Raw genomic sequence first — 27,836 nt, forward strand, 5'->3', positions numbered from 1 at the left:
TGGACGGAGGAAGGGAATACAGCTCACGAGGGACACCAACTCGTGGGAGTGAGGAGAAGTTCACAATCAAAAATGCAACACAGTGCACACAGGAGGCAGGGAGTTTGGTGGGAGAGAAGCACATGAGAGACAGCTTGCACTAAAAGGGAATCAACAACACAGAGCGCGTGAGGGCAAGTATTTTGCAGGGTTGGAGTAGAACACTGGGGAGAGAGCGAAAAGAAAAGAATTAGCCCCTAAACGTGAGAAGTAACAGGGAAAAAGCCAGCCAGTCAGAGAGATAGTTAAGAGGCTATGGTCCAGGGGAGGGGCCAACTCAATATGGACAAGCTGGGACAAGGAAAGCCATTGAATTAAAAGTAAACAAATAAGAGTGACAATAAAGCCAGCCAAAGATAAGCAATAGACGGGCTGCAGGCCCCTGAGTACTTGACAAAGCCACAGTAGGCCTCTTGCAATGAGATTTCTTTGCTGTCTGGAAGGCTTGACCTTAAAAGGAAGCTCAAATCCTCCCCTTCCAGTGGATTGCTTAAGCCTCTGGGTATGAAAAGTAAGTAGGAGTGTAGTTTCAGAAGGGAACTGCAAGCATTTCAAACATGTGCAAAGCTGCCTGTTCTGGTAGGCAGTGCACTGAGTACTAGATGAATTTGAATGAATGCCCTCTTTGACATCCCTGGTGTCATTTTCAAGAGCCCAGCAGCATGTGACCAGCAGTAATCCATTATGCATGTTCTGCAGTCCCGCGTTAGATTGTCCATAAATGATCCTGGCAGGTTGGTTGTTTGCTGTCAATCTTAATCACATTATTGGTTCAGAGTTTTGTATATTCTGTAGGAAGTTAAATATACAAATGGCAAAAAATATAGGCCCCAGTAGTGATCTCACCTCTACGTAATCATGTGCTATCACCTGTCCAGTTGCTTATTGATGACAAAGGGTTGAATTTTGTCTAGACAGTGACTGGGTATAGCTTTTCTTTATAGGACACAGACAATTTCGCCCTTTTATTCATCGGGCCAGGCATTCTCTGGAGGGTTCTGTTGTTGAGGGATACATTTAGAAAATGGTAAAGTGCCTACAATAGAAGATACTAATCGTGCCTCAGTGTGCGTGTATTTGTGCAAGTAGTTCCTCCTTATAGACCAAGGTTTAGTGGAAGAGACGCCCAAGAGATGCTAGAGGGTTTTTGAAATGAAGCTGCACTTGAGGAAGATGCTGTAAAAAAAAGAAACCATAATTCTAATATGCTTGCAATATTTTCCGGAAACGTTTCATGAATGAATAAATTAGGAAGCAATTTGGTTTACAAGGAAAAGGGAGAAATGTGAAGAAACACAGCAAAATATTGATTTGCGAAATTAAGAGTGCACTTCTGTTTATTTGAGCACGTACATTACGCAGATGAACTTCAAGCTGTGGTATTCGGTAAGTCTACCAGGGAGGGGGCGATGAGGCCGGCCACACACTCACACGTATACACTCAATCACACACCCCCATGCATTCACAAAAACACACACACCCATTCACAACACTCACTCACAAAAAATTCATAAAGTTATACCTACCCACACACACACACGCGCCAAACATTAAAGAACATAAAACTTACCTGCCCTGCATATCCCAGACCTAGAGGTCCCAGGAGGGTTTGGGGCTGCTGCCTCTTAGGCGGCAGTCCCTCACTCGTCACAGAGTGGGATGGGGTTAGTGAGACTACTGACCACATCCTACTGTATGACGAAGTGTCACTGATTGACACTCGGCCAAGGGCACTTCTGGGCTTAAAAGTGAAGCACCCAGTCCTGCCAAGCGTCACGCAACAGGCGTGACGCTCACGCATCTCAGTGCGGTGATCCGCATCACCACACTGAAATGAATTGTCACGCATTTTGGCACCTGCCAGCCGCGCCACCAGCGGCAACTGTGCCCCGGCTCTCTGCTGCTCAGAGAGAAGTGCTGGTTGCTGAGCCGAGTTCCGAATAATTAACCAGACTGCTCTCAGCTCTGTGAAGTGGCTGAGAGCAGCGCTACAATGTGTCTCTGCACTCCAGGCAGCTGTATTGCTCTGGACCATGAATGCGGCGCCAGCGAGGCGACGCGCGGTCAATCACCGGCGTGGCACCATGGGGGCCGGATGTTCCGCCGTAGACTGCAGTCACGTCCGGAGTAACTAGGCAGAAGCGGCGGGGGAATCGGAAAGAGTACAGGCGAGAATCGAGTCTCTCTCATACAATTGCGGGGCCGTAAGAGGGGGCATGAATGAACTTGTGCAATGGGCGTATATGGCAGCTGGCGCTCGCAAAATAGACTGCCGCGCATTGTGTGATCCAGACGTGATAGACCCGACCCCACCGGTCCTCTTGTGAACTTGCAGCATTTCAGGTACAGTCAGTTATGGCAAAATTATTTATAATTATGGCAGAGCTCGCATGTGCAGACGGCGGCCGCAACTTAACAAATGTCCGCACGCACATGATTGCAGCCAGTAATGGGCTCGTTAATTGCCTTGCGCCAGTCCAGGCTGTAGCCACATCCCGCCCTAACAGCCCACAGCACCACCATCCCCGTGTGTGGAGGACAGGGAATCTGTTAGGCCTCATCTGCCCTGCTGCCTCCAGTCCCGTGTGGGCTCTTTGTTCTCCGATCCCTTGCGAGTGGCAGCACACTGACTTGGCACTAGTCTCTCAGACTGGTCTGTCTGGTCAGTCTCATCAAGGCCGGGCTTCCGACACGGCATCATCAGAGGGCTGAGGAGGATCATCGCCGGATCCCCGGCGTAGAGAGACAGTGCCTGCACTGGACACAGGACTGTGAACTTGAACAATTAAGTACTTTCTTTGCTCAGCATAAGCACCCTGATAGTACTGTGTTTGTGTCAGTGTTGTCTTTGTTACCTAACCTCGTTATAATGTCAGCAGCAAGGCGCGCACACTTGGCACTGCAGATCTCATGTGTGATCTAATCTGTAGGGCTGTTCTGTCTCGTCATCCTTCACACCGTAGCAGTGCGGCCCGGGACCGGGCCCGGGATATTATCATCACTGACGATGGGCAGGGGCCTGTAGGTGATCATGCTCCTGGGCAAAGCCATGTGTTTGAACACTGTCCAAGCCCAAGAGCAGACCTTCCTCACTCTGCACCCCTGTGATCCCTTAGTATGGCCCCAGTTAAAAGATTATTACAGCTATCGCCTGGCTCAACCCGTCGTGACTGTCATGCCCGGTCAGCATCAGTGTGCACAGTGTCCAAGTGTAATGTACAGGCAGTGTTCACTTTAAACTGCATAAAAAATACAGAGCACACACTTCAAAATGAAAGACAAGTGAAACTTAAATATTCAGAAGGCAATATATTTATTTACATTACGAACCTTAGCTTAACCTTTTCCATTATGAAATGTTTTCATCACATCCATCATAATACATGAAAGACTAAGAAGAAACGTAGCATTTTATTTTGTTTTCTATTTTGTTTTCCATCTGACTGCAATATTATGTCATTCCGAATGTTGTGTAGTGTTACATGAGCTTCAGTCAAGTGCTCGCTGGCTGCAGAGCTGCCCTGTTCTTACTCGCGTTTCTTTGTACTTTCAGTTAACGTTTTCAATAACACTAATGTGCACTCTGGTATTGTTGTTAGCATGGAAGCTGAGACTTCCAACCAGTAACAAGTGGCCTGTTGGGGACAGGGCTCTCTATGTGTCATGTTGGTTAGTGTCGTTCCGTTTCTGGTGTCTAGCAGCAGTTTTAAGATCTTTATAGAGTTTCTTGTTGCTCAGATGGGTCTAATTTCTAATATTTATATGTTTCCCTCGTCTTCATTGCATGATTTTGCTCGCGAGAAAGTGTCACTCATAGTAATTGAAATGTCACTCCTAATCACAATAAAATTATGAAAATGTCACACATAGCAATCTCAAACCTTGGCAGCTATGAGCACCCAGGTTCGAGGCTAATAGTGACACTCCCCCTTTCGTCATGAGGGGAAGGGCCTCAAGGCACTTTTGCCGGGGTGAGGAGGTCACGCCCACAAGCCTATCAAATCCTCAGCTGGCAAAGTTCAGCTCAGGCGCCCAAGAGCCTGCGAATTTAGCACATGTCTACATCCTGGCTGCCTGACCTGAACAAGAAGAGTGTCAGTCTGACCTTTGCTCAGCCGTACAGACATATGTCTTCTCCGGAAAAAGGTGGGGGGCGGAGGGTCATGGCCCCTCTGCCCGTACTTGAGGGCCAAGGCTGACTTCAAGTCTCATAATTTCAAGTTATAGACTCAGAAACAGAGGATTTAGTATTATTACCTTGTTTTTAGTATACCGGTTTCAAATCAACAAATAGTAATTGAAAATATAATGTTTCTTTTCTAGCTCTTCCAGGTGCATCAGTGACAGTTCCAGTTATCACGACTGTGCCTTCTACAACTACTACTGTGACTACAACCATTACCACCACAACTGTTGCTCCTACCACTTCCACCACCGGTAAACCTACCTCCACCACTTCTACTACAACCACAAGTAGCACAGTGAAGTACACAACAACAACTACTCCTCCTACAAAATTTGATGCAGTATCAATACCAAAAGCCTACATTCCTTCGCACTCACCAACTCTGCCAAGCCATGAGGACTCCAAGATTGTGACAACTGCAAGTAGCAACTTATCTCAGCACTGTAAGTAAATCAGTTGACAAGCGCCTGACTATCTTCTTGGTGTACCATGATCAAAATACCAACATTAAAGCATGTTCATAGTTCAACAGTGAGCTCTTCATTTGTTTGTGTAAATGTAGGTGACCAGCATCTACTCTGATATCTAAATGTGGATCTTCCTCTGAAATATGGTTGTTGTCGGAGAGATCGTCTGGAGTGTTTGATTATACAGTGTTATAAATCACAAAATAGCATTTTAATTGTATGATGGCTAGATAGAGCAGACAGTGCAGTGTACTGCAGTGGGGGGACTGGGTCAGATTGTTTTTGGTTCATGATGAGGCAGGCAGCTGCGTGGAGGATTCTTATAGGGGCTAAGGGCAGCGGGATTAGGGTGCTCAGTGGATAGAGTATTATTGCTTTTTTACTTAGGAGTGGGTGTCTTCTTCGGTAGTGGATTATAGTTTCCAGTAGGGGGCTACATCACCCTATGATGTCAAAACTTAAAAATAATGTAATGTTGTCTTTAGAGAAATTCCTTTTGCAAAGGTATTGAATCCTCCTGTTTTAAAAACATTTTTACAACCTCATTCAGTTATAGGACCAGTGCTGTGAAAATCAGGCATGCAGGCTAAGGAGGCTAACGCGTGGAACAGCCAGATTAGTGGCAGGCGAGATGCTCACAGCCTTGAGATGAACACCTCTACATAAAGAAAATTAGATTTCTCATTTGCCTCAGTGTACACGTTGTTCAACCTGTTACATGTCGGGAACAGACGAGCATTTCAAACAGCAGATAGCCTTATGGGCCCGTATCAATTAAAGGTGGTAGATAATGTCATCAATGTCCTGCAAACTGGCCTATTCTGGTGTTGGAAATGGGGGTTCTGGTTGGCTAGGGTATGCACCTAAGCCAGACAGAACCCACCACTCTATTCAGGGCAAGTTAGTTGCACACCAAAGATGAACTGTGCTCACCCCCTTGGTAGCTTGGCACAGGCCAGTCAGGCTTATCCCCAGAGGCAATGTGTAAAGCGTTTGCGCAACACACTCACACCAGGAACACAATAAATACACCATAAAAGAGACACCGCACAGGATTATATAAAAATATAGATTGTACTTATTACATAAAACATAGATCAACATGCCATAGACCATAAATGCTGCACATACTATGCAAAGTCTGACATCTTACTCATCCTGACAAAGCAAGGCAGAATGACCTATATTAGAACATCAAGGCATGAAATGAAGTAGATTGGCTAAAGGAAAGAAACAAAAATGCATACATCAGCAAACATCACTGTAGCACCTAAATCACAAAAAGTCACCACAAGCCAATCAGGATGAATCCCACTGAGGTGCAGAAACCCCTGTATTCCTATTAGTGGAGCTACGGTAATTTGTGTGAGCCTGATTGGGAAGATGAGATTTGGCACCTAAGCGATAGAGCTCAGGCGGATCGTACTCTTTTTAGGCGGTTTATGGTAGTTGTAGCACTTTTTCAATTTAAGGTTATACTCCCAGGGGGCCTCGTGCTGAGAGAGAGTCCTAAGGTGCAATGTAAATACAGTCCCTCGGACCGGAAATGATATGCAGCGCTGGAGGGTAACTTGTGACTCCATTCAGGCCCCTCAGTGCCGTGGCGACAATGCAGCAAGTGTAAAACAAAGGGGTACGTTGTATGTGGCCCCTTTTATCCGGGGAGGCAAATGCAGCACTTCACCCACCAATCAGCCTCGAACTATAGTGTGGGCCTCGCCAGGGGAACACACACATTGGAGGACAAGCAGCCCAGCTCCCGCACTTCAGAGGTAGACACTGGCGAAACACGTAGCGAAATCTCCGCCAGGTGCCACTCTCGTCCGAGTCTCCCCTGGAGGCTGGGCTCCACTCATGGGTGACGTCTGCGTTGCTAGGCAATGCACGACTCCAGAGCCGGGGTTTCCTTTGGCGCAGCCGAAGCGCGCAGCCGAAGCGTGGTGCGCAAAACCACACACAGGCCACAAGTGGAAAAGCTTCAAACCACACTTAGATTTTAGAAATAGTAGCACTCCCCATGCTCTCCTCATCGGTGATGGAGGTGGGGGGGGGGGGGTTAGAGCGCTCACCAAGGCTGTTTAGAGGTTGCACCTGCTCTGCTGACGCAGCGCGAATCAATCAAAGCGTGGAGTATAGCCTGCCCCAAAGCGCCTACAAGCACTTGATCCTGGTGAGCAAAAAGCTCCTCACGTGCTGAGAACACTGGGGGGACAAATGTAAAAAGAACAATTGATGGACAGAATGCAGAACAATGTCATACATTCACCACAGTATAGAGATCTGGGCCTAAATCCATCGTTTTTGTGCTCACCATGCCATTCCAGATTGGACCCAGCCGTATGCAAATCAGTCTTGACCTTGTGCCTAATGGGAACAGTCCAGCCCGAACTGCCAGGTCCTCCCTGGACTGGAAACAAGCATCCTAGGACCGGTTTCCGGCTTCAGCCCTCATCAGCCCGGATAGCTTGACTCCAGTGGCATGGAGAGCAAGGGACCCATGTCTGGGCATACCCGTCCCACTCGGGGTGACAAATGCAAAAAGAATAATTGATGAACAGAATGCAGAACAATGTCATACATTCACTTCAGTACAGAGATCTGGGCCTAAATCCATTGTTATTTTGCTCACTATGCCATTCCAGTTTGGACCCAGCCATACGCAAATCAATCTTGACCCTGCGCCCAACTAGCATTTAAATTACAGGCCCTGGGTATATTGGATACCACTTGACAAGGACTTACAAGTAAATTAAATATTCCAAACAGGTGTAAGCCAATCATGCCAAGTTTTAGGGGAGAGAGCACATGCACTTTTACTGATTAGCAGTGGTAAAGTGCCCAGAGTCCTAAAGCCAACAAAAAGGTCAGAACAATAGAAGCAAAAAGCAAAAACGTTGGATAACCCTGCAGAAACTGCCATTTCCAACATCTGGTCACCCAGTTGTTTCCCACTGTCTTTCTCTATCTGTGCTGATGTCACAAGAAATGAAAAGTGCCTGAGCATGGCTTGTCTTGCCAGACACGAGTGCAAGTGGCAGCTCGGACTCAGTTTTACACTGGTGTATGACATTACAACCCATGCTTTTAACCCGCATGCCGTTACAATGCAATTTTTTACCCCGACTTGCTGTCGGGGTTGCGCTGGATGTTGGAATAGTATCATTTATTAATCCAACTCCAGTCTGTGCAACAGTAGGGAAGGTGTTGGAGTTAAATCAAACACATTATACCCCCTACAGCAAGCCATTTTCATGGGGGGTAAAAGCATGCATTGTAATGCATGCAGTGAAACGGTTGTTTCCCATTTTACACAAGCACAGGAGAAGTAGCGCTAAGTTTGTGAGGTGGAAGTAGCTCTAGGTTTGTGAGGTGGAAGTAACACCTATTACTCCCTTTAGGCTGGCCCAGCCTCTCTCCGTCTGCCACAGTGCCACTGGTCCTCTGTCACAACTCAGGGCCACAGTGTTTGTAAACTAACTGAAAAAAGCTAACAAGTGCTGGCAATAGGTCTGACTTTAAAAGAATGCCGTATAGTAATGTGATGCATTCAAAGCAAATAGCATGGGAATGGATTTGGATTTGTGTGGAAGCAATGAACTGTAGAATAGGTGAAAAGGTGAGGTGACAGTTGAAATTTCAAGCCAGATCTAAATATCCATGTAGGTTAATGACTGCCCTCCTTCTGACTTTGCTGCTGCCCGACAGTAACACTATAAATGGTCTAATTATCTAAGACACTTTAATAGCTCTACAATGTCATATGTGTGCCCCTAACGTTCAGGCAACTGGAAAAATAAACAAAATGATCACAGCTGTGTAGCAGGTTAGCAATTTTTTGTGGAAGCTCACAACTTCTGAATACACAACAGAAGCTGCTCCAAGTACAGTGACAGAAACTTAGGAAATACTGAGTTAAGAGGGTGCTGGCACCTCACAAAAAGTGAAGGACTGTCCTCACACACCACCTGGTGTCATGCCTCATCATCGGCAGTCCTCGCTCGCTAGAAACTTGGTTTGGTAGCGAGCGGGACATCACCTGGAGACTGGGAGGCACTTCTAAAACTAAGTGGAGGCTTGTGAACGTGAGTGAGATTTAAAAATCAGTATAATCGCCAGAATGGGTTTATTCAGATAGAAGAGTATATGATATTAAAAAATACAAGAACAGTGAAAAGGGGAGTTACTGCCCCATCACCTTAGTGGTTAATTGTGTCGACATGTTTCTGCCTATGTGGCCCAAAGAGTCCGCAACATTCATCAGGATGGAAAAGTGAAAGGAAAACAATCTGCCATTGATGGAGTGACCCTGCTTCTGTCAAACTCGAACCTGATGAGGCTTACCGATAATGTGTCAGAGACCATTCATTACTAATATTGGGATTCACAGGGAAGTCAAAGGAAGATTCACAAATCACTGCTTGTAAGTGACTGGTTCCATGAGCCTGTCTCGTGCTACAATGCACAGTGGTTTAAGAATCTTGCTGTGAACCTGTTTTATGCAAACTGATGCATCGTCCTGTTGTAATGGATGGAACACATTTCCTTTATTAAAAGTGATAGCATTTCACCCCTTTACTCCATTTGCTCATAAACAATCGCGTGGATGTCAATCTTCATGTTTGGAAGAGGTCGCTTTATTCACTTTATCTTATTTGTAAAAAAAAACAATGAAATCAGCACACAGTTCAAAGTGAAACATTCATTCACTCAGTGAAACTTGCTTTATTAAGATTTCCACATAGCTTATAGGGCAGGGCTTGTTTTTAGGGCCTGGCTTGACAGCTTAGCTGTCGCCAGACAATTATGTGAGGAACACTAGAGAGGGGCTTTGGCTCTGCCTACATGTTGGGAGCCAGGAGTACATGCTTTGATTGGGCAGAATTTGTGTGCTACACACGAACCCTAGGAAATCCCAGGAGAGGGAACTAGAGGTGCGGGGCACTCGGAGCAAGCTAGCCTCCAGCTTAACATGAATACACAACAGAAGATGCTCCAAGTACAGTGACCGAAATTTAGGGAATACTAAGTTAAGAGGGTGCTGGCATCTCATTAAAAAACTTGTGTCAAGTTTTAAAGCAAATTTCCCCAGCAGATTAGAGGGAGGGATTCTCATCTCAGATTCCAAGGACCTGCTGAGAGTCTGTTGGTGAATTGCTCTCTGCGCCTCGAAACGGAGTACACCTGACCCAGCAGCACACTGTCTTTTTGGTTATTGTCTGGCTCAATAAAATCATGACACAAGATTTTTAATGTACATTGCTGCCAGAGTGTGGGGCCCTTATGCAAGTTAAAACATACAGAAAGTTACATATAGAATGCTGATGAAATCCCTTAAATTTTCAAATATACAGCTGAGCCTTATTCCAAAAGGGATGAACCCATTTGTGGTTGTTGTTCTTACCAATGCCGAGACCCACGGTAGTTTGGTTCTCTAGAACTTCGGCCTATTTTTAAAATTTCTTGGTAAATCCACTTGGGGGCGCTTGAGGGTTTGATGCTTGTGTTGCTGTGTCCTGTTGAAGGCAACAGAACAAAAGTGGGCAATATAGCTGGTTGTGGAAATTGGTAGAGATGGTGGGATGAGGCTCAATGGGGGAAATGGGGATGAGAGATAATGGTACCAGGGTGAAAGATGGTGGTGATAGGAAGCAGGAGGGTCAACGAGGTCTCTCTCGTGACTCCCTGCACTGCAGTGGGTTTCACTTTGAGTGCATTAGATCATGGGTACTCGCAAACATTTTCCCAGGGGCCAAAAAGTTTGATGTGTGATATGGGCGAGGGCCGCATTGATGCCAGTGGGGTGCAGTCGGGCGAAGGGGTTGAGGTTAATTGGCGGTAAGGTGGGTGTAGGGGAAGCGTAGCATAAACATCTAGTGGCTGAATAGAACAATCTGAAATCAGAAAACCTGGGATTATTCCCGACTTCCCCACTTTACCAAATTGTGTGATCCTAGACAATTGTTTTATGTCACTTTACCTCCTTTCTATTCATTATCATATATAAGAGTATCTCGAAATACATGGCTTCAAGATGTGTGCTGTACAAAACTTTCTCCTGTCTTTGATTTAATAAACTACAATGTTCTTGGGTTATAAGGACACAGGCCACCCAAAGAGTGCATATAACAACTAACTTGCCTCTATGGTTTACTATTGTCATTGTTGTCAGGTTAGAGGAAAGAAATAATGTTTCTAAATTCATGCTTGAAAGCTATCACTTTTAAATGAATACTTCTAAGTGCACTGATATAACCAGTTGTACTAAGGTGAAAAGGTACTGCATGTTATTTAAATACACTTTTTGAATTTTGTAGACTATAATATTTTTACTCTTTTGCTGCAAGATGTGTTTAAAAAGGATGGTGTTTCTAAAGTAAAGTGCTGCTGGACTCTTTAGTTACATCTTTTCTTTAATACCAATTAACCTTTATGAAAATACTTGCCTGTCTATTTAACATCTTTTTATAGTTAGTGCTAAATCGAGTGAACAGCAGTCCAGTGCTCCTATTGGCCAGAGAGACGCATGCAAAGCTCAGGAGGGCCGCATGCGCCCCCCGGGCCGTACTTTGAGTACCAGTGCATTAGATGGAACTGCCATCTCCTGTGCTGCCTCAAGGGGGGGCGAGTCGCTGAACGCTCGAGCCAGACTCGAACCTCCAGGCTGGCTCTGGCTGAACTCGTAGATCTGTTGGAACCTCGAGCCCATGACGAGCCGAGCTTTCATGGGGCTTCTGCCTGCCATCCATGCTATGCCCTAATGCATAAAGAGGTAAGTAGGAGACACACATATATATCCATTAATGACTGGTTTGTACAACGTGAAACCAGGAAGCCCGCATCCACCTCCAGAATCTCTTCCCTCTTTCAGAAGACAATTGAAAACCCTTCTATTTAAAACTGACCTGATTGGGCACCTCAGGCCCCCTTCTTACTGAATCTATCACCTTTCCCCTGCTTTTCATCGCTGGTCACTGCGAAATCACCAAACAGAATTGGTTCATCACCTGCATAATGAATGTATTGTATGTCCACTGTTAATGCCAAAGCGCTACTCTGGCCATGTGGTTAGGTTGGCACTATATAAATATGTGTAACAAATAAAATAACAGTATCTGCATAACCTTTATCCTGCTAGACAAGCATCCTTTGGGAGACTGAATTATAACAGGTCGAATGCCTTCCCTAACTGTATCCCTGCTTCTCTTGTGTTTTGTGCAGACGGATTTGACGCTTTTGGTCTGGGGTCTACAGTTACCGCCGCCATCATTGGAATAGTGGTCCCCGTTGGTGAGTAATGATTAATTATGTCACAGAACTGTTAATCTTCTTGTCTCATTTATTTTATTTGGCTTCCATTGGTCGTTGAGGAATAATACGCTGTGTATTTGCTGTTTTGAAATGATGTTACAGACTGTTTCAATCAATCAATCAAGCGTTTGTTAAGCGCGACTACTCCCCCGTAAGGGTCTCAAGGCACTGGGGGTGAGGGGGTGCAGGATTAAGGCCATCAAGGAGGGGGTCTGTCAAAGAGCCAGGTCTTGAGGTCTCTCACGAAGATGGGGAGCGATGCTGTCTGTCTGAGGTGGAGCGGAAGGGCGTTCCAGGCCTTAGCCTCGAGGAAGGAAAAGGAGCTTCCTCCCGATTTGGTTTTTCTGGTGCGTGGGACCACGGCGTAGAAGAGCTGGGCGGATCGCAGGGTCCATTGGGGTGCATGGAATTTGAGTTGGCTGTTCATGTATGCTGGTTCGGTGTCGTGGAGGGCCTCGTGTGCGTGGGTGATCATCCTGAAGGTGACTCTTGCCTCGATGGGGAGCCAGTGGAGTGTGCACAGGTGCTGGGAGATGTGGCAGTGTTTTGGCAGGCTGAGGACCAGTCTTGCGGCGGTCTGAGGTAAGGCCCCTGAGGGACTCTGCAGGTGGTTGGTTTAAAAAAAAAAAAAAACACCAGGAAATGCTTGCTCCAGTGAGAAGGGTTATCTTTTGATTCCTTTATATTGCTCCGAAAGCATCCCTCAGGAGGATTAGTCAGGATGATGCAAGGAGTGGTCAGTACATCGAAGGAATTTGCACTTTATAGCACTGAGTGCAGTACACTTTAAAAGATTGTATGTGACTCGGCTGGTGGTGCACACACCTGTGGGGGGGAGGAGCATTGTGATATTTTGATCTATTGCACAATATGTAGTACCATAAACCACTATCCACAGACATTTACTAGGTAAGCAAGCATTGGCAGCGCCAATAACACTGACCCTTGCATATGCTGTTTACACAGGGACACAACTAATGACCATGCGTGCACACATAGAGCACATGTACACAGACAAAGTGTCATACATAACCCTGTGAAGCACAGGTCACACATTAAGGTGCATGAGCAGAGCACAGGTTGGTGTGCATTAGCACAGGATATCCTGCAGCTGGGTGGGGCACAGGATTGTATGAATTAGGAGAGCACAGTGCAGTACACAGCCGAGGAGCAGTGGCCATCGGCATCATGGGAATAATGGATGATGTTGTTTAGGGGAGCATTTGAAGCTGTGCTTGAAGGGAGCACTGGATGTTGTGCATGGAGTGAGCATTGAATGTATCTCAGAAGAGCATTTGTTACTGTGCATTAAGGAAGCATGGAGTGTTGTGCATGGAGTGAACAGTGAGTGCTGTATCTCAGGGGCTCACCGAATGATGTAGTTCACAGGTACTGGAGTGTTTCCTAATTAGGGGACACCCGGGGGCGTATTACACAAAGTGCTCCGGGGCACTTTGGTATTACAGAAGGGGCCGCAGATGCTTGTGCGTCCCCTTCTGTAATACCAATAGCGTTGGCGCACATAAAGCGCCAGCACTATCTTCAGGGGGCGATCCCATATTTCCATGAGGACGTGCCCCATGCAAATGAGGGAATCTCTTTGCTTCTGCGCCTTTACCGTATTACAGATGTGGGGGCAAAGGCAAAGAAGCTCTCACTGACAGTGCGCCATTTAAAAGGTGGTGCACTGTCAGTGCACCCCCGGAGAGCAGCCCCTTAGAGGGGGAAAAGGGGTCCGGTGGACCCCCAGACACCCCCTTGCAGGCAGGTGCAGTCACTGATCTTAATCCTCCTTCAAAGTGCTGGCGGGTGCCGCCTGCACTGTGAAAACAGAGCGGCTTTAAAGCAGCCGCTTCGTTTTTCACAGGAATGCACTACGCGAGTTCGTGGCTGCCCTGGGGGCACAGCATGCATGGTAATGCGGGGCATTGTCATTCATTCCTAAGGTGCGCCCAGGGCAATGAAGGAATATGCAGCATATGTATAATGCGGCCCCTGGTGTTCTGCATGGAGTGAGCATTGTGTGTATCTCTGCAGAGTATTTGTTGCATTGCACTAATGAAACACTGAGTTTTGTGCATGGGGTGAACAGTGAGTACTATATCGCAGGGGGGTACTGAATGATGTGCAGTTCACAGGCACTGGGGTTTTTTCCAGTTAGGGGACACCTGATATTGTGCATGGAGTCAGCATTGAGTGCATCTTGGGAGAGCATGTGTTACTGTGCATTAAGGAAGAACTGAGTGTTGTGCATGGAGTGTAGAGTGAGTGCTGTATCTCAGAAGAGCACTGAGTGTTGTGTATGGAGTGTAGAGTGAGTGCTGTATCTTAGAGGATCACTGAGTGTTATGCATGGAGTGTAGAGTGAGTGCTGTATCTCAGGGGAGCACTGAATGATGTACAGTTCACAGGCACTGGGGTGTTTCCATTGAGGGGACACCTGATATTGTGCATGGAGTGAGCATTGAGTGTATCTCGGGAGAGCATTTGTTACTGTGCATTATGGAAGAACTGAGTGCTGTGCATGGAGTGTAGAGTGAGTGCTGTATTTCAGGGGAGTACTGAATGATGTACAGTTCACAGGCACTGGGGTGTTTCCATTGAGGGGACACCTGATATTGTGTATGGAGTGAGCATTGAGTGTATCTCGGGAGAGCATTTTGTTACTGTGCATTAAGGAAGAATTAAGTGTTGTGCATGGAGTGTAGAGTGAGTGCTGTATCTCAGGGGAGTACGGAATGATGTACAGTTCACAGGCACGGGGGTGTTTCCATTGAGGGGACACCTGATATTGTGCATGGAGTGAGCATTGAGTGTATCTCGGGAGAGCATTTGTTACTGTGCATTAAGGAAGAACTGAGTGTTGTGCTTGGAGTGTAGAGTGAGTGCTGTATCTCAGAAGAGCACTGAGTGTTGTGTATGGAGTGTAGAGTGAGTGCTGTATCTCAGAGGAGCACTGAGTGTTGTGCATGGAGTGTAGAGTGAGTGCTGTATCTCAGAGGAGCACTGAGTGTTGTGCATGGAGTGTAGAGTGAGTGCTGTATCTCAGAGGAGCACTAAGTGTTGTGCATGGAGTGTAGAGTGAGTGCTGTATCTTAGAAGAGCACTGAGTGTAGTGCATGGAGTGTAGAGTGAGTGCTGTATCTCAGAGGAGCACTGGGTGTTGTGCATGGAGTGTAGAGTGAGTGCTGTATCTCAGAGGAGCACTAAGTGTTGTGCATGGAGTGTAGAGTGAGTGCTGTATCTCAGAGGAGCACTAAGTGTTGTGAATGGAGTGTAGAGTGAGTACTGTATCTCAGGGGAGCACTGAATAATGTACAGTTCACAGGCACTGGGGTGTTTCCATTGAGGGGACACCTGATATTGTGCATGGAGTGAGCATTGAGTGTATCTCGGGAGAGCATTTGTTACTGTGCATTAAGGAAGAACTGAGTGTTGTGCATGGAGTGTAGAGTGAGTGCAGTATCTCAGAAGAGCACTGAGTGTGGTGCATGGAGTGTAGAGTGAGTGCTGTATCTCAGGGGAGTACGGAATGATGTACAGTTCACAGGCACTGGGGTGTTTCCATTGAGGGGACACCTGATATTGTGCATGGAGTAAGCATTGAGTGTATCTCGGGAGAGCGTATGTTACTGCGCATTAAGGAAGAACTGAGTGTTGTGCATGGAGTGTAGAGTGAGTGCTGTATCTCAGAAGAGCACTGAGTGTTGTGTATGGAGTGTAGAGTGAGTGCTGTATCTCAGAGGAGCACTGAGTGTTGTGCATGGAGGGTAGAGTGAGTGCTGTATCTCAGAGGAGCACTGAGTGTTGTGTATGGAGTGTAGAGTGAGTGCTGTATCTCAGAGGGGCACTAAGTGTTGTGCATGGAGTGTAGAGTGAGAGCTGTATATCAGATGGGCACTAAGTGTTGTGAATGGAGTGTAGAGTGAGTACTGTATCTCAGGGGAGCACTGAATGATGTACAGTTCACAGGAACTGGGGTGTTTCCATTGAGGGGACACCTGATATTGTGCATGGAGTGAGCATTGAGTGTATCTCGGGAGAGCATTTGTTACTGTGCATTAAGGAAGAACTGAGTGTTGTGCATGGAGTGTAGAGTGAGTGCTGTATCTCAGGGGAGTACTGAATGATATACAGTTCACAGGCACTGGGGTGTTTCCATTGAGGGGACACCTGATATTGTGTATGGAGTGAGCATTGAGTGTATCTCGGGAGAGAATTTGTTACTGTGCATTAAGGAAGAACTTAGTGTTGTGCATGGAGTGTAGAGTGAGTGCTGTATCTCAGAGGAGCACTGAGTGTTGTACATGGAGTGTAGAGTGAGTGCTGTATCTCAGAGGAGCACTGAGTGTTGTGCATGGAGTGTAGAGTGAGTGCTGTATCTCAGAGGAGCACTGAGTGTTGTACATGGAGTGTAGAGTGAGTGCTGTATCTCAGAGGAGCACTGAGTGTTGTGCATGGAGTGTAGAGTGAGTGCTGTATCTCAGAGGAGCACTGAGTGTTGTGCATGGAGTGTAGAGTGAGTGCTGCATCTCAGAGGAGCACTGAGTGTTGTGCATGGAGTGTAGAGTGAGTGCTGTATCTCAGGGGAGTACGGAATGATGTACAGTTCACAGGCACTGGGGTGTTTCCATTGAGGGGACACCTGATATTGTGCATGGAGTGAGCATTGAGTGTATCTCGGGAGAGCATTTGTTACTGTGCATTAAGGAAGAACTGAGTGTTGTGCTTGGAGTGTAGAGTGAGTGCTGTATCTCAGGGGAGTACGGAATGATGTACAGTTCACAGGCACTGGGGTGTCTCCATTGATGGGACACCTGATATTGTGCATGGGGTGAGCATTGAGTGTATCTGGGGAGAGCATTTGTTACTGTGCATTAAGGAAGAACTGAGTGTTGTGCATGGAGTGTAGAGTGAGTGCTGTATCTCAGAAGAGCACAGAGTGTTGTGTATGGAGTGTAGAGTGAGTGCTGTATCTCAGAGGAGCACTGAGTGTTGTGCATGGAGTGTAGAGTGAGTGCTGTATCTCAGAGGAGCACGGAGTGTTGTGCATGGAGTGTAGAGTGAGTGCTGTATCTCAGAGGAGCACTGAGTGTTGTGCATGGAGTGTAGAGTGAGTGCTGTATCTTAGAAGAGCACTGAGTGTAGTGCATGGAGTGTAGAGTGAGTGCTGTATCTCAGAGGAGCACTGGGTGTTGTGCATGGAGTGTAGAGTAAGTGCTGTATCTCAGAGGAGCACTAAGTGATGTGCATGGAGTGTAGAGTGAGTGCTGTATCTCAGAGGAGCACTACGTGTTGTGAATGGAGTGTAGAGTGAGTACTGTATCTCAGGGGAGTACTGAATAATGTACAGTTCACAGGCACTGGGGTGTTTCCATTGAGGGGACACCTGATATTGTGCATGGAGTGAGCATTGAGTGTATCTCGGGAGAGCATTTGTTACTGTGCATTAAGGAAGAACTGAGTGTTGTGCATGGAGTGTAGAGTGAGTGCAGTATCTCAGAAGAGCACTGAGTGTGGTGCATGGAGTGTAGAGTGAGTGCTGTATCTCAGGGGAGTACGGAATGATGTACAGTTCACAGGCACTGGGGTGTTTCCATTGAGGGGACACCTGATATTGTGCATGGAGTGAGCATTGAGTGTATCTCGGGAGAGCATATGTTACTGCGCATTAAGGAAGAACTGAGTGTTGTGCATGGAGTGTAGAGTGAGTGCTGTATCTCAGAAGAGCACTGAGTGTTGTGTATGGAGTGTAGAGTGAGTGCTGTATCTCAGAGGAGCACTGAGTGTTGTGCATGGAGTGTAGAGTGAGTGCTGTATCTCAGAGGCGCACTGAGTGTTGTGCATGGAGTGTAGAGTGAGTGCTGTTTCTCAGAGGAGCACTAAGTGTTGTGCATGGAGTGTAGAGTGAGTACTGTATCTTAGAAGAGCACTGAGTGTTGTGCATGGAGTGTAGAGTGAGTGCTGTATCTCAGAGGAGCACTGGGTGTTGTGTATGGAGTGTAGAGTGAGTGCTGTATCTCAGAGGAGCACTAAGTGTTGTGAATGGAGTGTAGAGTGAGTACTGTATCTCAGGGGAGCACTGAATGATGTACAGTTCACAGGCACTGGGGTGTTTCCATTGAGGGGACACCTGATATTGTGCATGGAGTGAGCATTGAGTGTATCTCGGGAGAGCATTTGTTACTGTGCATTATGGAAGAACTGAGTGCTGTGCATGGAGTGTAGAGTGAGTGCTGTATTTCAGGGGAGTACTGCATGATGTACAGTTCACAGGCACTGGGGTGTTTCCATTGAGGGGACACCTGATATTGTGTATGGAGGGAGCATTGAGTGTATCTCGGGAGAGCATTTTGTTACTGTGCATTAAGGAAGAACTGAGTGTTGTGCATGGAGTGTAGAGTGAGTGCTGTATCTCAGGGGAGTACGGAATGATGTACAGTTCACAGGCACGGGGGTGTTTCCATTGAGGGGACACCTGATATTGTGCATGGAGTGAGCATTGAGTGTATCTCGGGAGAGCATTTGTTACTGTGCATTAAGGAAGAACTGAGTGTTGTGCTTGGAGTGTAGAGTGAGTGCTGTATCTCAGAAGAGCACTGAGTGTTGTGTATGGAGTGTAGAGTGAGTGCTGTATCTCAGGGGAGTACGGAATGATGTACAGTTCACAGGCACTGGGGTGTTTCCATTGAGGGGACACCTGATATTGTGCATGGAGTGAGCATTGAGTGTATCTCGGGAGAGCATTTGTTACTGTGCATTAAGGAAGAACTGTGTGTTGTGCATGGAGTGTAGAGTGAGTGCTGTATCTCAGGGGAGTACGGAATGATGTACAGTTCACAGGCACTGGGGTGTTTCCATTGAGGGGACACCTGATATTGTGCATGGAGTGAGCATTGAGTGTATCTCGGGAGAGCATATGTTACTGTGCATTAAGGAAGAACTGAGTGTTGTGCATGGAGTGTAGAGTGAGTGCTGTATCTCAGAAGAGCACTGAGTGTTGTGTATGGAGTGTAGAGTGAGTGCTGTATCTCAGAGGAGCACTGAGTGTTGTGCATGGAGTGTAGAGTGAGTGCTGTATCTCAGAGGAGCACTGAGTGTTGTGTATGGAGTGTAGAGTGAGTGCTGTATCTCAGAGGGGCACTAAGTGTTGTGCATGGAGTGTAGAGTGAGTGCTGTATATCAGAGGAGCACTAAGTGTTGTGAATGGAGTGTAGAGTGAGTACTGTATCTCAGGGGAGCACTGAATGATGTACAGTTCACAGGCACTGGGGTGTTTCCATTGAGGGGACACCTGATATTGTGCATGGAGTGAGCATTGAGTGTATCTCGGGAGAGCATTTGTTACTGTGCATTAAGGAAGAACTGAGTGTTGTGCATGGAGAGTAGAGTGAGTGCTGTATCTCAGGGGAGTACTGAATGATGTACAGTTCACAGGCACTGGGGTGTTTCCATTGGGGGGACACCTGATATTGTGTATGGAGTGAGCATTGAGTGTATCTCGGGAGAGAATTTGTTACTGTGCATTAAGGAAGAACTGAGTGTTGTGCATGGAGTGTAGAGTGAGTGATGTATCTCAGAAGAGCACTGAGTGTTGTGTATGGAGTGTAGAGTGAATGCTGTATCTCAGAGGAGCACTGAGTGTTGTGCATGGAGTGTAGAGTGAGTGCTGTATCTCAGAGGAGCACTGAGTGTTGTGCATGGAGTGTAGAGTGAGTGCTGTATCTCAGAGGAGCACTGAGTGTTGTGCATGGAGTGTAGAGTGAGTGCTGTATCTCAGAGGAGCACTGAGTGTTGTGCATGGAGTGTAGAGTGAGTGCTGTATCTCAGAGGAGCACTGAGTGTTGTGCATGGAGTGTAGAGTGAGTGCTGTATCTCAGGGGAGTACGGAATTATGTACAGTTCACAGGCACTGGGGTGTTTCCATTTAGGGGACACCTGATATTGTGTATGGAGTGAGCATTGAGTGTATCTCGGGAGAGCATTTGTTACTGTGCATTAAGGAAGAACTGAGGGTTGTGCATGGAGTGTAGAGTGAGTGATGTATCTCAGAAGAGCACTGAGTGTTGTGTATGGAGTGTAGAGTGAGTGCTGTATCTCAGAGGAGCACTGAGTGTTGTGCATGGAGTGTAGAGTGAGTGCTGTATCTCAGAGGAGCACTGGGTGTTGTGCATGGAGTGTAGAGTAAGTGCTGTATCTCAGAGGAGCACTAAGTGATGTGCATGGAGTGTAGAGTGAGTGCTGTATCTCAGAGGAGCACTGAGTGTTGTGTATGGAGTGTAGAGTGAGTGCTGTATCTCAGAGTGGCACTAAGTGTTGTGAATGGAGTGTAGAGTGAGTACTGTATCTCACGGGAGCACTGAATGATGTACCGTTCACAGGCACTGGGGTGTTTCCTTTTAGGGGACAGCTGCTGATGTGCAGTGGGGGCCCTGGTGGTATACTACAGGGGAACACTTACACAGACGCACCTTCATTCAGCCCCGGGTTTTTGGCTTGCAGAGTCCTTCATGCTGGAGTTTGTAAACCTATGCTTATAATAATGTATACATACACCAGAATGCAGACTTCTGTTGGCTAAAATGCCAGAGAAGGCTGACTGTCTTACACATGACTAACACTGGGGATATGGACGTCCGACTAAAGTTTCTTGAACAGTTGCTTTTCCTGAGACCTTCACCCCAAGCTAGAACCTCTTTTGATTTTCTCCTGTTTTGGAATCTTGACAGAGAATGTTGAGCGAGTTTATATTATCTCTGCTATTTATAATGAAGGAAGGAAGCTTCAGTCTTATGCCAAGTGCTCACTGCTGACTCGGAGAAAGAGAAGTCTCACCCTGAAAGATACTTGTGACTCAGTGTGTGCAATATGGCATGGAAGGACTACCATCCACTCAGTCCAAATCCAAACTATGACGACCCCCTCACCAGAATTTATGTGCATAGTGGTGCCCGACCTGGCCCGACCCCTGGTGCCTTCATGGCCACTCTAAGTAATGGACAAAACCTTATTGGAGCCAAACTCATTTCCATCTGAACTAGAAAGTGCCCAGTTCTCGTGTTTGCTGAGCATCATCACACACAAGCCATAGCATCCTGGTGAAGTCTCAATTTGTGGTGACATGCACACGCCTTGCCGAATAGAAACATGTCGCTCTCACTGGTCCACTGGTAGACGTTTACCCACCCTACTGGTTTTCAAATAGCGAACTGAATGCCAAGACTCACCATTGTTTTTTTTTTTTTATAAAGTTTTATTGAAATTAAACAGACATGCAAAAAAAACTTCACGAGGCAAAGGCACAGCGGAACATTACCATGAGGTCGTGCGAGCAGAGCTCCAAAAGTACAGAAATACATGGTTATCAATGAAGGCGGGGAGAGGGGCGGACAAGGAAACCAACAGAATCAACAGCAATAGGTGAAGGGTGAATGTCAATTAGGGGGACGAAGACGTATCAATGGTGACAGCATGTGGAGGGGTGCATATATTGCCACGATAGGCATTCCATTCGGACCAGATTCTGCCCCACTTCTTGGGCCGTACCCGGGAAAGGTAGACAGTCTTCTCCCGGAACATGCACCAGTCCATGTTTTCTTTCCACTTGGATAAGGTGGGCGACCTATGTGAACCCCAGAGCTGGGCAAAGTCTCGTTTCGCGACCATATTTCCTAGGGTCGCCCACTCAATCTGTGCTGAGCTGTAGTCATTCGGCTCCCACACATTCAACAGACAGCGTCTGGCTTCGGACAGCAGGGACACACCCGTGACACCTTCCATAACAGCATGCACTCGGGACCAGAACGCAACCACCTCCGGGCATTCCCACAGAATGTGGAGGAAGGTACCAGACATACCACAGCCACGCTTGCACAGCCCATCCAATGAAAACCCCATTCGAACCAGACAAGGCCCGGTGACATACACTCGGTGGAGTATTTTAAGCTGAACGAACCGCAAACAAGCAGGAATGGCGACTTCCTTAGGCGGGGACAGAGCAGCCTGCCAGTCCTCGTCATCCAATTCCAGGCCGTCAGCACACCACAAGGCCCTGAGGCGAACCAACAAGTCAGCTCTGTTGTTGATGAGTTTTTTGTAGATCAATGAAATAGTGATGTCGGGCACGTGGCCATATAAAATACGGTCCTCCAGAGGGGAAGACTCAGGAATATCATCACCCGCAGTAAATATAGACAACAGAGCATGACGGACCTGGGCATACCGGAAGAATTCACTGTCACCAAGCTCATACTCCACTCTCAACGCGGCAAAGGGCTTGACATTACTTTTCAACCAAAGATCGCCCACTCTGCTGATACCAATCATATCCCATTTGTCAAATCCTTTCGACCTCCACAGGCAGCCCAAACATTCCTAATCATACAGGGGGGTGGCTCGAGTGAACCTTCCACACCAACCCAGTGCCGCATTCGCATCACGCCACACTTTCACTGCGATCTTAGTGGGACCGGTCAGTGCTTCAGGGAGTCTCCCAGAGTACAACGCCCTGTTGAAGGTCCCTCCTGGCAGAATAAATTTATCCATAGAGAACGCCGGGGCGGGGCCCGGTGCGTAGGTCACATGATTAATAGCACTCAACTGGGATGCCCAGTAGTGACGCCTGATGTCCGGGAGGGCTATACCGCCATCATACCACGGAAGCGTGAGTTTAGAAAGAGCAATACGGGCACGCCCATCCCAGACCAGTTGTCTCTGTAGGCTCTCAACTGCACGAAAGTAGCCCGAGGCGATCGGGTCAAAGGAGTTCTGAAGAGCGTACAAGAAACGGGGTAAAGACATCATTTTGAAAAGCGCCGCTCTACCGAGGGGCGACAGAGGTAACCTACGCCTGCGAGCTACATCGAGCGTAAGCTGCTGAAGGGGGGGTAATAAGTTAAGCTCGTAGCGCCTAGAGGGGTCAAGGGAAACATAGATACCCAAGTACTTGAAACCGGTCTCAGCCACCTGAATCGGAAATCTACGCGGCAATGGAGGGAGCTCTCCAGCCAGAACGTAGACACAGGATTTAGCCCAATTAATGACAAGACCGGAATTCTTCCCGAAGGAGGTCAGAACATCAAAAAGTACGTTAAGGGACTCTTTAGGGGAAGTTAGGTAGAGGAGGATATCGTCCGCGTATAGCGAAACACGATCCTCGAAACCAGGAGACCACCGGATGCCCCGCATAGAAGGTTCCCAACAGAGCCACTCCGCCAAGGGCTCCAGAGCGAGAGCAAACAGCAAAGGAGACAGCGGACAGCTCTGCCGGGTACCACGTCCGAGCGTAAAAATGCAAGACACTCTGCGATTAACGACTACCTGGGCCAGGGGAGTCTCATAAAGGAGTTTCACCCAGGCTATGAAGCCCGGCCCAAACCCGAACTTCGAGAGGGCCGCCCAGAGGTAGGGCCATTCGATAGTGTCGAAGGCCACGGTAGCGTCAAGAGAGGCCAAAATGGCGGGTTCAGTAAGTGTCTCGGCTCTCGCGAGAACTCCGTGGAGTCTACACAGATTCAAAGCAGTGTTGCGGTGCGGGATAAAACCAGATTGATCCGGATAGATCAAGTCCCCGATCACAGTAACCAAGCGGTTAGCCAGTAACTTGGCCAAAGTTTTGGGTTCGGCGTTAAGTAGAGAAATCGGTCTGTAAGAAGTACAACGATCCCGTGGCTTACCCTCTTTGGGAATGACAACAATAGTAGTGAGTCGTTGGTCCAAAGGGAGGGAGCCAGACTCCGGAGCCTCAAGAAACATGTCCCTGAGATAGGGCGCAATTTTGTCAGGTTGCAGCTTGTACAGTTCAATGGGCAAACCATTAGGGCCCATCGCCTTACCTGAACGTAGGGAACGAATAGCCACCGCAACTTCATCCACCGTGAGCGGAGCATCCATGAGATCTCTGTCCGCGTCAGGAAGACGGGGCTAAGCAATATCGCGCAACAACAGTCGAGAGTCCTCCTCATCCCTGTCACAAACAGAGGTGTACACCATCTCGAAGTGGTCCGCAAAGCACTGAACGATCCCGGCTGGATCCGTGACGCCCTCACCCTCAGGCCGTTCGATCACAGGGACCACACGATTGACTCTCTCTTTCTTGTCTAACCACGCAAGCAATTTACCAGCTTTGTCACCCACATCATACAGTCGTCCCTGCTGCTCCCTATACATCACTTTCGCAGCGTCAGTCACCAGAGCCTTGTAGTCAGCTTGTTTCAGAGCAAGGGAGTGCAACTTCTCACCAGAAAAGCCCAACTGGAGATCATCCTCCAGAGCAGCTATCTCAGATTCCAAGCGAACAACCTCCACATGCGCAGCCTTCTTAGCAGCAGCGATCAAGGATAGGGACTGACCACGAATGACCGTTTTAAATGCTTCCCACAGCGAAACAGCAGAAGAAACAGACCCCACATTTTCATCAAAATAATTCTCAATAGCTTTCACAAGTTCCGAGCGGGTCTTGGGGTTGCGAAAGTGCCATGGATTGATAGGAGCAACTCTTCCCTCATCGCCCTCCCGGAACTCATACCGGAGCCACAGTGGGGAGTGATCAGAAATACCCCTAGGGAGATGACGGATTTCTCTAATAGAAGAGGATTGAACCGCTGGCATTAAAAAATAGTCCAACCTAGAAAGACTGCCATGTGCCCCAGAATGGAAGGTATACTGCAACTGAGTAGGGTGCAGCAGTCTCCAGGCATCCACTAGTCCAAAGGTCTCCAGCAAGTCATTCAACCACATTTGTGCCCTGGGTAGCTCTCTAGGAGGATGACGATCAGATGCGCCAGAGACAACTGAATTCAGATCCCCACCCAAAATCAGGAGGCCTTCGGGAAGGTCCAACAGGACACTACAGAGGTCTGCGAAGGTTAAAGCTTGCAAACACGGGGGGACATAAACAGATAGTACGGAAAGCATCCTACCTTCCCACCTACCGGTGAGCACCGCATAGTGCCCCCTGTCATCAAGTTTCACCTCGTCAATTGCAAAAGGGAGAGAGGACCGAATGAGAATACCAGCCCCCCTGGACCCAGAAGTAAACCCAGCGTGTGCCACCAGTCGATAACCACGCCTGTTCATAGCCTGACATGCATTGCCTATTAAATGCGTCTCCTGCAGAAGCACAATATCGGGAGAGTGACGCCTAAGGGATCGCAAAACAATACTTCGCTTAATTCCGTCCCCTAACCCATTGACATTCCAGGATAACAGTCTCAACTCGCCACCCCCCATCCCCGAAAAGCAGACGGAGCAGGACCCACACAGACCCCCACGACCAGTGCAAACAGAGCAAACAATACGGTGCCTCGCGAGTAAACAGAGAAACACACACACACCCCCACCACCCCCCAAATCGAACATGTTGCACCCCCCACCCTGCACCCCTGCGTACGACTAATAAGCCACCCCAACTTGCAGTGTGCCTGTCGCCCCATTTCTAAACTAAGCTACGAAAAGAACCCAGGAGGAGGAAGAGTCCCCATTCACCCCCCGCCACCCCCATAGGCCTAACAAAGACCCAAGTCCAGACTCAGCTGAAACAGGAAACAAAAAAGTTCAGACGCCAGGGCCCACAGGTACAGTCCTCACTCCGCCAGGCCTCCGTCGGCACCCCCGGAGTGCTCAGCACGCTTATCTCTCCGAGGTAGGGAATCAAGCCAGTCACTGACACTTTCTGGTCGATCGAAAAAGAAAGCACGGTCACGATACTCAATCCGTAGCCTAGTAGGGAATAACCAGCCGTATTTTAGACCCAGGTCCCGTAGACGCTTCTTCACTCCCTGAAATCCAAGTCTTTGTTTTTGGACAAGCGGTGAAAAGTCAGGGTAGAAAGAAACGGACGCATTCTCAAAGTTCACTGGGCCCTTATCCGTGAGGCCTGAAGAACCGCATCCCGGTCTCGGAAATGGAACAACCTGGCAATGATGGGCCGTGGAAGGGCACCCGGCTTAGCCTTCCCACCAGGGACACGATGGGCGCGCTCAACAGCAAAGAACTTGCTGAGTCCAGTGGGAGAAAGGTAGTTGGTAATCAAGTCCTCCACCAAGAGGTCGACCCCCAGGATCTCGGGATTCTCTGGGACACCAATAAGGCGTACGTTGTTGCGGCGGGCCCTGTTTTCGTAGTCCTTGAGACGACGAGCCATCAGGTCATGGGAAGAACGCAGATTGCCGATTTCAGTCTGGGCCTCTGCAACATCTGCGGTGAGACTAGAAGTCTTCAAGCCCAAGGACTCGACTCTCTCATTGGTCTTCGCTAGGTCCGCTCTAATCAGCGTGATGTCAACGGCCACCGTGTCGATCTTAGAGACCAGGGCATCGTACTGCTGTCCCATTGAGGCCTGCATGTTGGCAATGGCAATCATAACGTCTTGCAAAGATGGTTCCGTAGACGCAGAGGAGACAGTCTTAGGAGGATCCGCGGCGCGGCCAGCAGTGCCTGGCGACCCCTTGGCCTTCGAATAGTGATCCATAATGTTAGTCTGGGTCTGGCCGCCACGGAGAGGTGTCTTGGTCTTACGCTTCTCATGCGGCGGTCCGGTGGCCATATTGAAAAAGGGACCCCGAAGGGGTCCCCTCGACCTGGTGAAAATGGCCGGTCGTGAAATGGCCAGCAGACAACAGGAGCAAAGCAGCCGATTATAGGCACAAAAAAGCCCAGGCCTCGGTGATCAGTCAGGCCAGTTCCAAACAGAAGAGAGACAGACAGCCAAATATGGATCAAAGTTGAGCCTCCGCCAACAAGAGCCGGGAGCAGAAAACGAAACCAAAGGTCAGGAGGGGCCGACGAGGGGGGACCCCTACTGCCGCTGTTGATCAACTACTCCGCGGCCTGCCAAGCAACCGAGCCCCCGGTTCGCGTCGGGGTGGGCCTCAAAAAGCAAATACGATGCAAAAGTGGACCCCAGCGTCCAAACTCGAATTTTCAAAGAGCATTTAGATCAGCAAGGATGTACGATCAAAGGCCCGTCGTCGAAATCAGGATGTATGCAGGATATCCGTAAAGGGCAGCGCAGGTCCGGGGAGCTCTGTGCTCACGCGACCATCTTGGATGCCCGCGAAGCTCCTCCCCTCACCATTGCTTTTGAATAATTCTTCCTTGTGCACATAGGTTCTCACCCCATCGAGGATCTACAAAAGTCTACATTTTGCCATATCGTGCACTGCTTATGTTGTTCATGGTTGCATTAAGGAAGTGTTGTCAATGCTGCAAAGATCAGTCAGTATCAGTGCGGATCTCCTGCTCCATTCCACCCTGACTGAAAACCATCATACTCGCTGGCGGGCTGTCCTCACAAGAATGCACAGCAATAGAATAATGTTGCCTTGCAACAAATGCACTTTTTAATATGTAGATATCACATTTTTGCCTTCCAGATTCCTACCAAAGAAAGTCAGTGACATCACTTCTGCCCCTTAACCGCAGACGGTATCAGAGGTCCGCAGTTTCCTGTGGATTGCAGGATACTGCAGTCTCTACCTGCTGAGCATTACACCTCTAACAGTGCCACAAATAGACCTGATGATATGGATGCCTCCTGGCTACTGCAATCCAGAACACTAAGGATGTGACGTTGGTGGAAATGACTGTGGGCCAGATGTACGACCCTTACATTTGGCGAGTCGCAAATTGCGCTGCTTTGCGACTCGCAAAATGCAATTTACAACAGTGTCTCAGACACTCTTAGCGATTGCAAATGGGGTCGCAAATTGCCTGCCTCATTAATATTCATGAGGCAGGTGCTATTTGCAACCCCGTTAAGAATTGCCAGCACCCCAAGGGATGGTGGCCAGCTGGGGTCAGCAGACCACCATGTGTGTCTGGTTTTTTAATAAAG

The 27,836-nt window shown here is 48.0% G+C and overlaps 1 protein-coding gene across 1 annotated transcript in view; it reads left to right on the plus strand.

The window, feature by feature from the left end:
- LRP8 (LDL receptor related protein 8) overlaps positions 1 to 27,836 on the plus strand; it is a 1,087,241-nt gene that overhangs the window by 999,763 nt on the left and 59,642 nt on the right. The window contains exons 16-17 of the mRNA XM_078670496.1: positions 4,364 to 4,669; positions 11,912 to 11,980. Of these exons, the coding sequence (XP_078526622.1) occupies positions 4,364 to 4,669; positions 11,912 to 11,980 (375 nt within the window). The remainder of the gene's footprint in view (positions 1 to 4,363; positions 4,670 to 11,911; positions 11,981 to 27,836) is intronic.

This window comes from Lissotriton helveticus, chromosome 1_2, assembly GCF_964261635.1.
Source record: "Lissotriton helveticus chromosome 1_2, aLisHel1.1, whole genome shotgun sequence".
NCBI lineage: Eukaryota > Metazoa > Chordata > Amphibia > Caudata > Salamandridae > Lissotriton > Lissotriton helveticus.